At 36.3% G+C, this 13051-nt stretch overlaps 2 protein-coding genes across 3 annotated transcripts in view; one reads left to right on the forward strand and one right to left on the reverse strand.

Annotated features, from left to right (window-relative positions):
* The window catches only part of LOC107044833 (pleckstrin homology domain-containing family G member 5), an 85124-nt gene extending 78777 nt beyond the window's left edge, over positions 1–6347 (forward strand). Inside the window, exons 16-19 of one of the 2 annotated variants that reach the window (XM_015266877.1) lie at positions 2787–3001; positions 3124–3358; positions 5262–5582; positions 5664–6347. In XM_015266877.1, coding sequence (XP_015122363.1) covers positions 2787–3001; positions 3124–3358; positions 5262–5280 — 469 coding nt within the window. In that variant the 3' untranslated portion in view covers positions 5281–5582; positions 5664–6347. The remainder of the gene's footprint in view (positions 1–2786; positions 3002–3123; positions 3359–5261; positions 5583–5663) is intronic. The other variant, XM_015266878.1, reaches the window with a different exon arrangement.
* A 1051-nt stretch (positions 6348–7398) lies between these two features.
* LOC107044834 (leucine-zipper-like transcriptional regulator 1) lies at positions 7399–11339 on the reverse strand. Its single transcript, XM_015266879.1, has 3 exons — positions 10975–11339; positions 8622–10674; positions 7399–8549 (listed from the first exon to the last, which is right to left on the reverse strand). The coding sequence occupies exons 1-3, from the start codon at positions 11079–11081 to the stop codon at positions 8430–8432; spliced, it is 2280 nt and encodes a 759-aa protein (XP_015122365.1). The 5' UTR covers positions 11082–11339; the 3' UTR covers positions 7399–8429.
* Between the last annotated feature and the right edge of the window lie 1712 nt (positions 11340–13051).

Consider the following 13051-nt stretch of genomic DNA (forward strand, 5'->3'; position numbering starts at 1 on the left):
TTGAAAATTCAGCTTTCTTAATGAGTTTAAAAAACAAGCCGTCGAAATGTCATTGATTGCTTAATATGAAAAAAAAATTGAATTTTGTTGAGTCTCAAAGATGAATGAAAAATTCCACATTCGTGTTTTGATTGAAAATTCAGTACTGAATATTCATGTTTTGATTGAAAATTCAACTAATTCAGGGAATTCTCGACTTTCTGCTGCTCAACAATTTGGAATTCCATTGAATGTTCAATTAAATTTTATGATTGCCCCTTCCTCCCTCCTCCCCTAAACTCAACATCCTTGAAAATGACTAGCCAATTGTTTATGAAATTCCGATTTTTTCCATCAGCGCATTGACGAATCAGTCAATTTCAGGAATATTCAATGCAATTGCAATTTACAGATGTACAGTCGAGCACTAAAGTTTGTAAACAGAATACATAGAATGCAAGTTCAGGCTGTTCACGAACTTTAGTGCTCGACTGTATGTGAGAAACGAAAATGATTGAAAATTGCAAAGATTCAGGCAACTAGGTATTTCTGTAAATTGTCAATCTATTGAAAATTCAGTTTTATTAATGAGTTTAAAAACCAAGCAGCCGTCGAAATGTCATTGATTGCTTAACATGAAAAAAAAAGAATTTTGTTGAGTCTCCAAGATGAATGAAAAATCCCATAAACAGTTTAAACTTAAGTTGAATTCACATTCATTCCTAACAGTGTACTTGATACTTGAAATATCATAGGATTTCTTATTTTGGATACAGGAGGATTCACGCTATTTGACTAATCCTTTCAAATAAATTGCAAAATATGTAACAGTTTTTCTTGTCTATCTATGTAACAACCCCCTTATTAGCTATCTGAACTTAGTACTGAATATTCATATTTCGATTGGGAATTCGAATAAGTTGGGGAGTTCTTGTCTTTCTACCGTTCAAAACTTTAGAATCCTGTTGAATTTTCCCGATAGCTTCGTTGCAAATAAATGAGGATGTCCAAGTATTTTTTTGCAAAACTTAGCCCGATCCTCTGTTTCCAGGGGAGCTTGGGGAAATACCCGATTAATTTTGAAGCTCGAGGGGTATTTGTCGGATTAATTTTCCCAATCGGATTTTGGTGAATCAAAATGCAGTAGACAACATCAGGAGGTAAATTAGGGAAGATTTGGACAAATTATGTTATTAGAATAACCCAATTTTCGTAGGCTACCAAATACAAGATTTGATCTGAAATGAGCCGAAAAAATGAAAAGTTACTGCGAAATATTCACTTGTAATACCACAAGAGTTTCAAAATTATGGGGTATTTTCCGATAGGTTCATTGCAAACAAACGAAGGAGTCAAGTTCTTCAGGTTAAAAAATCACGAGCGCGAAGCACGAGTGATTTTTCCTGAAAAACTTGACGACTTCGTTTGTATGCAGGGAACCTTGAGGAAACTGCCCGATTAATTTGGAAGCTCGTGTGGTATTCGGGGGATTATTTTTCCAATCCAAATGTCGGGCAATATAATTGGACCATGAGGCGAAACTCACAATTGAGAAACGAAAATTGTATAATTAACACAGCAGCATTCAATGTGTGTGTCAGCACTCAATGTGTAGTTTCTCTCATCACAAAAACTGGTAAATTGATTCCAAATTGTCTTCTTCGTTTTCTCCGTATTGACGGGAATATTCCCCTTTACTTTTTCATCAATGGTTTTCAGGGAGTGAGATCCGAATCTACTCATTTCGAATAAAAATCCTCGGATTACCACAAATGAATTCAATCTGTCAGTTTGACGAGGCGTTAATTCGACAGCATGATGTTTTGTTTTTTATATAGCAACTACCAGAGAAAATTATCAAAAAATTATCAGTTGAAAATCCTGTAGCTTGTACCACGTGATGTCGAATGGGCCAATTATATTGCCCGATATTTGGGTTGGAAAAATAATCAGGTAAAAAAAATGAAGAACTACTGCGAAATATTCAAAGGCTAGGAGGAAATATGCGAAATAAAACTATCAAGTAGCCTCAAATACTGCGCTCTGATTGGTCCAAATCCGATTGGGAAAAATAATCACTAAAGTTTGAAATTTCTTTATGCCTCCCCCCTCCCTTAAACGAACTCAATAACACGCTCTTGCAAATAACCACCAAACCGACCAAGAAATGCTAATTTTTTTTTAACAGCGCATTGACGAATCAATGAAGTTTTGTAATATTCAATAAAATACTAATGTTCAAATCCATATGCTAATAAAAATGATTGAAAACGAGAAAGATTCAGGCAACTATAGCTCTGAATCATCAACTAATCTATTAAAAATTCAAGCTATCATGCTTGAAACGTCACTGATTGCTACACATGAAAAAAATGAATCTGGTTGAGTCTCCAAGATGAATAAAAAATTCCATAAACAGTTTGAATTTAAGTTGAATTCCCATTCATATCAATTATTATAATTCCTTACAATGTACTCTACTATAGTCAAGATATATATCTTCATTTGAATACAAGCGGATTCGCGCTATCCAACTAATCCTTTCAAATAAATTGAAAAATACGTTAGTCGGACTTTTCCACTTATGTAATTGAATACCCCTCCAATTAGCCACCTGAACGCATCCTCTCAAAGACCCTCCAATTGAATTTCCTACCAAAAATTTAACCATGTTTCCAAATGCAATTTTACGTACTTTGAGTGCTTCATACGGCACAACCATTTGTCTACTTAATCAACTCAGTGCAATCTAAATAGACAGGCCAGCTCAAAGGACTCTTTTTCTTTCTTTTTTTTTATTACTCAAGTAATTACAGACGGTCTCTACTGAGTAAATCGCCAACTCCAAACACCTTGAGCGTCCAAGTGCCAGCGTACTCGTGTCTTGGGCAGTCTTTACCAAACTTGACACTTGCGACGTCACCGCAAACATCCACGGTCTCGCCTACTCCACCAAACTCTCTTCTCATTGTACCACAAATCACGAAGAGCAAGGACACTCTCCTATCCCCGGGTCATCGAGGTGTGTTTGATTGACGATTAATTTATCCAGTGATTTATTTCATGAATAAATGGAAAGTTTATACGAACGTAAATTGTGCACACTTTCATTCTCGATAATTTTTTTTTCCTGTTGATGATAAGGAATTTCCTACCCACCCCCGTCACCGCCGAGGGGTGCACTGAGACGAACATTCGCGGTACCGCAATCGAGGAATCCACCACTGATAAAAACACGACACATCAATGCATCGGTAGCGCAGGGGACTATTCAATCGACGATGAGCCTGGATACAGAGGCCATTGAGGAGCGACGGAGGAGACTGGAATTGGTAGCACGCAGTCCCTCGATTACCAGCACTGTTAAGGAAGCGAGAGGGTAAGGCTCGATTTCGAAGAACTACACGGAGAGAAATATTCAATAAAAATTACGTATCTTTTCCGTAATTCCGGAGCGAAATGTGGTTGTAGAAAATTTTACGGAACTGTTACGGAATTTTTCCGGAGCGTTCCGTAATTTTTATCTGAATCTCTTGTGAAAAATTACGATACCGTCACTCAAAAATTTTCTGAGTCGATTCCGTAATCGGTGAGTGAAGTGAGAGTTCCGTAATTTTTTCTGAACATTTCTCTCCGTGTACACTGAAAAAAATTTTTTTTCTAGGCTGAGAGAAAATTTCCGACGCGTAATTTACATGGGATTTCCACTTGTGTTGTTATACTCTTAAACAAGAGGGAAATTGCTCCTGTGTTGCGGATAGGATAGTTATTTTTGCTAATAAATTAGCAATATGCTTCCGAATGGTCATTTTGCTGATTTTTTTCTATTGTATATTATTCATAGCCCATTTTAGTTTCTTGAATTGAATTAATTTCTTTCTAACTAATTGTTTTAGATTTTCCACTTAATGAAAGTCTAAAAATTTCGGGAAATTTCGATGAAATATTGTTAGGAATATTTCAATACTACATAATGGAATGCATTCGAAATATGAAATTTAAAGGAACCATCAGGAAGCTAACTTTCAGGGGAATTCATGAAAAATTCTAAATTTCCAAAAATTATCCTGAAAATCCAATTAACCAAGACAGTTATTGTAACCATCTTTTAACTTCGTTATAATAGCATTGAAACAAACATATTAAGCTATGATTGAATTCATTTGAAGCGCAATCACCAGAGATAACTGCGGAATTCTGATTTCAAAAAAGACGAAATTTTGTAAAAATCTCATAGAAATCAAAATAACGATTATTGGTGTCGCTTTCATCTTCGAACTTGGTCAAAAGGACATCTCGACGAATTTTTTAAGCCGTCATTCAATGAATTTAGAACATTTTTTTTACTTATCGTGTTATAACTAAATTTTGAAAAAATTCGAAGATTAAAACAATTAATCAATGAATTGATTTTTAATTGATGGCGATGGATAAGGCTTAGCAATACCTTCATTTAAGGAGAAAAAGTGATTCAATTCCATCGATTCATTAGCCAGAAATTTACGAAAAACTTTGCCACAGACATATATACATATATACATACGGACGGACACGGTCTAAAAAATGCATTTTCTGACTTTTTGGATCATAATGGGTCGATATAACACAAAAGTTCAAAACTTAAATTTAAACGATTACAATGCTTCCATTCGGAAGCAAAAATTTTGGCGGACGTTTCTGATACCTTCACGCACGAAAACATTGAATAGAAAAACCTAGCAAATTCACTAGGCAAATCCATTGGATTTCTATTGAACTTCTATTGAAATGTTCAATAGAAGGAAATATTCTATAGAAAAAATAAACAGAATTCCATTTTTCTACAAGACTTATTATATTAAGACGTCTATGAAATTTCCTCGGTTCAAATTTTATAAGTTTTTCTCTTTGATTTTCGTGATGAAAAGAAAAAAAATAGAATGAAAAAAACTGAGAAAATATGAGCCGCGGAAATTCTATAGAAACTATCCCAATAGAGTAAGTTGTATAGAAAAGTCAAATTCTATTGACTTTTTCTATAGAATATTCTCTATTGACGAACAACATGCCAACTTCACACTCATGAAACTTCCGACTCACTCGTATCGAAATATACTATTTCGAAGTTTTTGGATCATACAGGATCGATATAACACAGAAAATCCAAAACTTGAATTTGAACAATTACAAAGCTTCCATTGGGAAGCAAAAAAAATCTCTCAGTCTAGAACAGAAATAGCTCACAAATGCAAAGGGATTTTCTCAATTTAACATGGATCGTGTCTCACTTTTCTGTTTCACAGGAGCGAGGAGAATCGATGAAACTCATTTTCACCTCTGCCAGAGGGATTATTGAAATTGAATTGATAATGGAGGAGGGGTACCCACCCCACCCACGTCCCCGACGTTACAATCGGGCGGGGATTTTTTTTGTTGAAAATGCCACATACTGCGTGCAATTGCTGCACACATTTGCACGCAACAACCGGCATTTCAAAGAATATTTTAGATAAATTGGCATGAAAAATTGATGAAAAAAAAACAAGGAACATTGGAGGATATGGAATTGTTTTGTATGACACGACTCGTAAACCTTCGAATATTGGCGCATGTTTTCACAATCGGTAAGTGGCAAATAATCGTAAATAACGAGAGGAATTTATGGTAATTGCGATGATAACACCTGGCGTTTGTTTTAATTTCAGATAGGGGCCATTTCAATTTCAACGTGAAAATTTTTTCCGACCACTGTTTGATAGTTTATTGTACTCTAGCGACATAATAACGTATTTTACGTCACTCGTTTTTGGTTCTGTTCGTTGACGCACTCTAAACCGAGAAAAAAAATTGTAATTGCGTCTTCACACGAATTCGAGTGTCTTGAGCCATTGGTTTTTAGATGTTTAAGCAGGATACAAATGGGCCTACGTAGGATTAATTTCAACAATTAATGATAAACTATATGTTAGAACGATTCAGTAATAAGAGTTAAGAGATAAAAATAATTAATGTAAATGTAGATAATGACGTTTCGGCTTTTAGGGACGATTGTGACTGTTAGTTATCGATCAAGTTTAAATAATATCCATAAGATTTAAGTACAAATTCTCATCGTTCCAATGACTGAATGAGGGGAGACAACACTTAAGCAGTACATAAAACAAATAAAGTAGATAAATCTTGAGACAGAACAGAGAGTTATCTTTTTTCATCACAATTTTTTAAATAAGAGAGATATTCAACTAATTTTTTCGCTCCTTGCTGCTTGCATCAAGCTACACAGAAATATAAGAATACCAAAAGATAGATTGTAAGACACAATAAGGCCTAATTATGTAAATTAAGACTATGGAGAAACAATAAATGAAAATGCATTATTTATAATTAAATATCGAACGTCTATTGATTCTTTAATGCCTCTAAATATTCAACAGTTATATACCTCCACTAGCCATAGTCCTATAACGACAATATTTCTATTTACATCACAACGACTAAATTCACTGCATTCATTTTTCCTGAAAAAACTTAGCAGAGCTCAGGTTGGAATATTATTCAAAGTACTGATCGAAATATTCCTGGTTATCTGCTATTTTAGAGCCATGAAACGTAACAGATTGAATAGTATTCGAATGGTTTTGTTCCGAAAAATACTATTTGAAATAATATCGGTTTTTGTTTTATTTAATGTGGTGAATGCAATTAATTGCAAGTATTTGAAATTAATAATTGACGGATATTTCTTCAAATATCTTTTTTCCGTTATAAACAATAACTCAATTTTCTTTTTGTCATCACCAAAAATGAAGTCAGAAAAATTAGAAAATTTCAGAACTTTAAAGAGGATGAAGAAAAGAATTGAGAAAAATGAGGGGAAAAGTTGAGAAAATTGCCTGGCTAATTGATATGCTTAAATATTTTTTTAAGATTGTTGTTAATAGTGGCTCTCGATTAGAATTGAAAAAACAAGTTTTTAGAAAAAATGAGCAAAACAATCCTCAATATCCCCACCAATAATTAAGGTTATCCAAGTACCTTTACTTGGTACGTCTGGTACAGACCGCACTGTAAATTCAACCATTTTCAATTACCAAATAGGTCAATTAAATTGTGAGAGAAAAATTTGAAAAAAATCATGAATATTCGACGTTTTCCAAATTACATTTTTCACAGAATTATTATTATTCATAGCAGTCGTTGTTTATAAATAAATAATTGAAATTGGTTAAATTTTTGGAAACCTTTTTTTACACATGAAATCGATACTTGGTAAAATTATGAATCTGAATAAATTTCTTATGATTCCGAACAAATAGTTTTTATGGTGGAAAATTGATTCTTTATCAATTATTTATACAAAATGCTTGTAATTTTCAAAAATTGCAATTTTTCAATTAATTCATCAATTTTCCTCCAAATGTAAACTTTCTCATTGTTTTTTTAGGTTTTTAAAATGTTTTCTAACGGTTAAATATCAAGACCTGCAAAGTTCAAATAATAAAATTATTGTAAAATGACCCGAAACTTAGCATGGGGCTGAAATGAAAGCTCTGATGTTCGACTACAAAAGTACAAAAGCATTTCACTGGAGGACAAATAGCCAAAGTACTTGGACATCCTTAAATTAGAGAGCTCCAGTCGCGCTCATTTCTCTTATTTTAAACTATATTTTTCGATAGATAACACAAAATAACTCTAGCAATTGTAGAGCAGTATTTCAAATACAGAATTGGCGAAATCATTCATCTATACCATTTCCTCAGATCAAGTAATTATTCTTGTGACTTTAGATCAGTTTTTCTCCCAAAGTGTTTCAATTCAGTTTGGAAAGCAAAAATAAATAAACAACTTTTGCATTCCCAAAATGTCGCAAATTGAAGAATTATTCCAAATAGTATTGCATCCTGAAATCCCAATTCAAATACTATACGGAAAGAAATCCTTCAAAAAAAATCCAGTGCAGACCCTTGAAATTTTATTAGGTAGCACGTGAATTTTTCTCGTATTGGTACGATTTTTTAAATTCTAATAATCGCCTAGAGTTGATCACTAAACTGAACTTTGACAAAAGGTTTCCACTTTTCGATGTAAAAGCCTTCCTCACTTTCAACATAAGACCAATTATGGCTATTGATTTATTCTTGAAAAAAATTAAAGCAAATGAATGATATACTGATGTAAATGATCGATTATTCTTTCACTTTCGTATTATGATTACTATTCTTCAGCAGAGTAAACCTATAAGTCAAAAATGCTTAAATAAATTTTTTCAAAATATGCAATTTTCACAGGAATGCTTAGAAATTTTATTTCAACAGCGCTAGAATTTTTCTCAAAGAATTTCTCCTCGCGTATTCCTACTCGATGTTCATGAAAAAGTCTTCACCTCTTTAACCTATAAAACCCCCTTAAACCCCTCCGTGCTGGCTCCTCGCTCTGCGATGGCAATCACGCCGATTGAACCAACTGAGTCAGCAATCACTAGTCATGTCCTGACAAGTGCGCGCCTCCCCCTGTTCATCCGCCAGTGTCTCAATTATATCGAGCAGCAACTCTCTGCTCAACTGCTTGAGCCTGGGTAGCCGTGCAACCTGGGCAAGCAAAACACATTAGAAACTCTCGAAATCCAATAACAAAACAATTCTCATCAACTCCCTCAGTACCTGACTAAAGTGATGAACAATATGATTGAGAGCATATTTCTTCATATCACAAGCTTGCATTCTATCCGCCGCCTCGAGTATCTGAATAACATTTTCGAAAGTAACATTCATCTCCAAATTTTGCTTGCAAAATGCCTGCAATCGATTATTAGTAAAACCGTAGAAAACAGGAGCCGTGAACAGGTACAGAGAGTCCTCAGGCGGCATCGAAACATCAGCATAATAGATATACCTCATCAAAGACGCAAATGACTCTGACGATGGAATCATCTCCCCAATTTGTATGTTAACAGTGTTATTTTCCGGCATAAAAGACCTAAACATTCCCTCGAAATAGCTGCACCGAGCTGCCAAGACAGCTTTGTGCGCCGGAATGGGTACCCCATCCAACATCAAAGTTATATCGCAAAATTCCCTGCCCACACTCTTCAAAAAAATCGCCATATCCTGTTCCAAGGTCGTGCCCGTACCAAGCTCATAATGCTTCGAGAAACTCCGCGCCTGTGGCATCTGCCTCCTCCTTATTATCTCCACCATCAAAGGCTGATCAAGGGTCTCAAATTCCTGACTCATCACAATCTGATTGTAGTTGCTGTCCTTGACAACGAAACTGAGACAGAACTCCTTGATGAAATACAGCTCTAGGTGTGCGGCATTGTGCAGAGCCTCCAACACGTTAGCATGATTAATAGTGGCTTCTAGGTAATGAACGCACAGCTGTTCCAGGCGTTTCATGTTAAATTGAACGGCCAATCGATAGACATCCATCATCAGAAGGACAATGAGATTACCCGGCTCTGGGTCATCAACGCCTTTGGTCGGATCTATCCGATCTGTATATATGTAATTGAGGACCATCTCAAAAGCCTTTGGCACAGCGTCCTCCAATTTAACTTCCAGCAGAGGCATATCCTTAATGGGAATGTCAACTGTTCCGAAAGCCTCCTCAAGGTGTTTCGCCCGTTTCTCCCTAGCCTGCCTAATCTTCCCGCTCAAGAATTGCGATCTTGCAGCCACCATGGCAATATGCGCCGGTATTTTCTTCTCCATCTGATCCTTACCAACTACAAACTCAACGTCGCAAAATTGCCGGGAGAGCAATAGCCGGCCAAAATCGTCGTGCAGTGTGCACTTGGGATAACACGAGAATTGAAATCTGTAAGTCTCCCCCGAGCGAACATTATTGTCAACCGTACCCCCAAATATGTACATGGCTTCTGCGATAACAGCAGCAGCGTGGAAGAGCCTGCCTGAGGGAATCTCACTGTCGTTGGACGGAATAACGACATTCCAGGTCTGTGTGTCCAGATCGTAGCAGTGGAGATCGTTGGGCAGGGTGGAATCAGCTGCACCACCGAATACGTACAAATGACGGTGGAAACTGACCATTGTGTGACCGTAACGACGCGCTGGAGGTGGTGGAGCACCTCGTAAAATGTGCTCAGTGGATATTCGCGTCCAGCGTTTATCCCTGAAGTGAAATTGAAAGAGACTGTTGGTTATTTTGGCTCCACTCTGACCACTGAATACGAACATTGATTCGCGGGCAACTGCTACTGGAAAATTGCAACAGGTTGGGGGACAGTCACCGGACTGTACGACCTCCTCCCATATTCTCAGCTCCCCTGGTAATAGGGAAATTGTCCACATGTCGTTGAGACGCGCGTTACCGTCGTATCCCGCGAATATCCACAATTTGTTGTCGTAGACAGCCGCACCGTGGGCAGAACGGGCGACTGGAGTTTTACCGATGAATTTCCACTCGGTCCATTGACCATTCTGAAAGCGATACTCAAAGAGATCGTTCTTGTTGGTCAGGTTGGAGTTTGAGTGGATGTCACCGGTGTAGCCACCGAATACGAACATCGAGGAGTCGTGCACCACTGCTGAGTGGTGGTAGCGGGGGGCTGGGGGGGTGCCTGTGGCGAAGGCACGACCCCAGGATTTTTCTTTCACGTCGAAACGGAGGAGGTCGTTTAACATTCGCTTACCGTTGTCACCACCGAACACGTAGATTGCGTCTTTGTAGGCCACCACTGTGTGTTTGCTTCGCCTGGAATTGAATGAAACATCATGGGAGTTTTTTAGCGAGAACTCATTACTGTAAAAATACTAAACGCAATCCACTATGTACTTTAAGCAGAGACCATAAAAATAGAATGAAAATAACTTAGAAAATTTATGGAAAAATTTGATTGAAAATCGGCCAAACACTAGTAGAAAGGTCAATAGATATTCAATAGAATTGTCTAGCGAAGGAGCTAGATCTTTGTATTAAATTGAGATGAGATGAGGTGCATGTACCTCAACCAATCAACAAAAATTTATTTAACTATCAAACACCAATAATTACCTAGCTCCAACGAACTCATCACAATCGGGCATCTGTTGCCATCGATGTACAGTCTCAAAGGGTCCAAAATCGAGGGTCAAACACTCGGCAGTTGTAGTGTTATCCATTTTGCCAATGTACCCCTAATAATTACAACAATTACAAAATACTCTTCACACTACGCGATCCCTAACCCAACCAACGAAGCTTTCCCCGAGTCCACTTGTTCGTCTGATCATTTTCCTGCAATCTCCCCCGATACTACTACCCTTTCACGTGAATATTCAGTCAAACATATTTTCTGTTAACAAACCACGATTATCCGCAATAGAACATCCTCGCCCCAACAAAAAAATTTGACGTTTCCTTTCGTGAAATTCCGTAACCCGTCGTCAAATCCGTGTTCAGAGAGCGGTAACTGTCACCATCTGGCACAAAAAACGTGAAGTAGCAAATCTATTCAAACGATTCGATATTAAAAAAAGTATCGAAATCTTGCATCGATATATCGATATATCGATATATCGATACAAAAGTAGCGGTGAAAAATGTCTGTTATAATAATTTTTTTTCAACTACAGATGAGTTGATTATATTATCAACTAAAAATCCTAATATCTCAAACGTTCCATTCCTACTCTCCCTTATGGCATTTGAAAAATTGTTTCTATTGAAAAATTTACAAATTTACAATTCTAGCGCTTACTAGCAAATTTTATTGAGTTTTCATTGAACTTGTATTGAAATTTTCTTTTACTTTTTTAGTCATCTTCGCTTATTCATTTTATTTAAATTTTATTTAAATGGAACGTTAATTTTCGCCTCTTCTTTTTTTTCGTTCAACGACACGACTTTAATGACGCTCATTTTCAGTTGAAGATGAAATAGTATATTTCGATATGTGCGCGTAAAAGTGCTTTTTGTGATACCTGACTCAAAAGTGCACTTTTCGAAACGGTTTAGTATGCGTAAAGCGGCTGTTTTCCGCACGGCGTGCGTAAAGTCCACGGGCGGGCATAAAGTGAATTCTCATGCGTAAAGAACACTTCCCACGAGTGTCGAACTCTATTTTATTCCACTCATGCCTGAAACCGGCTGAATTAGACACGAGACGCGAAGCGTCGAGTCTTTATGTCACGAGTCGAGATTTTATGTCACGAGTGCCTTCGTGACATAAAATTTTGTTCAGTACTTGTTGGGAAATTTCGTCCTTAACGTGTGTGGTTACATCACTCGCCTTCGGCTCATGCTGTAAACCCCACACACGTTAAAGACGATATTGCCCCACATGTACTGAAATATACTATTACATGACGATGTGCGGAAAGTGCCATTTTGCGCACGCGGAGCATGCGTAAACCTCCACTTTACGCACAAGTGGTGAAAACTCTATTAGTTTTTCCCCGATTCGAATGAAAAATGGGGTTCAATAACCAACTTACGAAAAAAATCAACAGAATTTGATTTTTCCATAAAACTCATCGTGAGATTCTTTTCTATAGAAATTTCTGTCCGTAAATTTCCCATTTCTTTTGTTTGTTTTTTTATAAAATGGGAAAAAAATTGCGTAGAAATCCCTTAAAAAATAATGTCAAGAAATTTCTACAGAAAATCTTTTAATAAGTTGCATACAAAAATCAAACTCTACATATTTTTTCCATAGAATAGTTGTATTTGAACACTGTCTATTGAAAAAACCGCGCAGAAAAACTGCGGAATTTTTCAATAAATTCAACGAGAAATGACTACCATTTTCAATAAAAATTCAATAGAATTTTTTAGCGAACTCGCTAGATTTTTCTACTGATACCTGAATAAAATAAGTTGCACAGGAAAATTAAATTCTGATTGCTCCTATAAAAAAGTTTCTATTGAATATTGTGTTTTGGGGAAAAAAGCGCACAAACCCTGCGCAATGTTTCAATAGAATCGGCGACAAACTAAATAGAATGTTCAATAGAAATCCAATAGAATTTTCTAGCGAACTCGCTAGATTTTTCTGTTGATATCTGAATAGAATAATTATACAGACAGATTAAATTCTATTGATTTTTTTCTATAAAATAACTTCAATTGAGCATTGTCTATGAAAAAAAAC

This window comes from Diachasma alloeum, unplaced genomic scaffold (assembly GCF_001412515.2).
Source record: "Diachasma alloeum isolate Michigan unplaced genomic scaffold, Dall2.0 Dall_scaffold_00827, whole genome shotgun sequence".
NCBI classification, from domain to species: Eukaryota; Metazoa; Arthropoda; class Insecta; order Hymenoptera; family Braconidae; genus Diachasma; species Diachasma alloeum.

Excerpts from the sequence above, each read along its gene's own strand:
- LOC107044834 (XM_015266879.1), bottom strand. The coding sequence starts at position 11,081 with ATGGATAACACTACAACTGCCGAGTGTTTGACCCTCGATTTTGGACCC. Across the intron at positions 10,675-10,974 it reads GATGAGTTCGTTGGAGCTAG|GCGAAGCAAACACACAGTGG; the intron begins GTAATTATTGGT and ends ATTCAATTCCAG. Across the intron at positions 8,550-8,621 it reads TTGTTCATCACTTTAGTCAG|GTTGCACGGCTACCCAGGCT; the intron begins GTACTGAGGGAG and ends TTGCTTGCCCAG.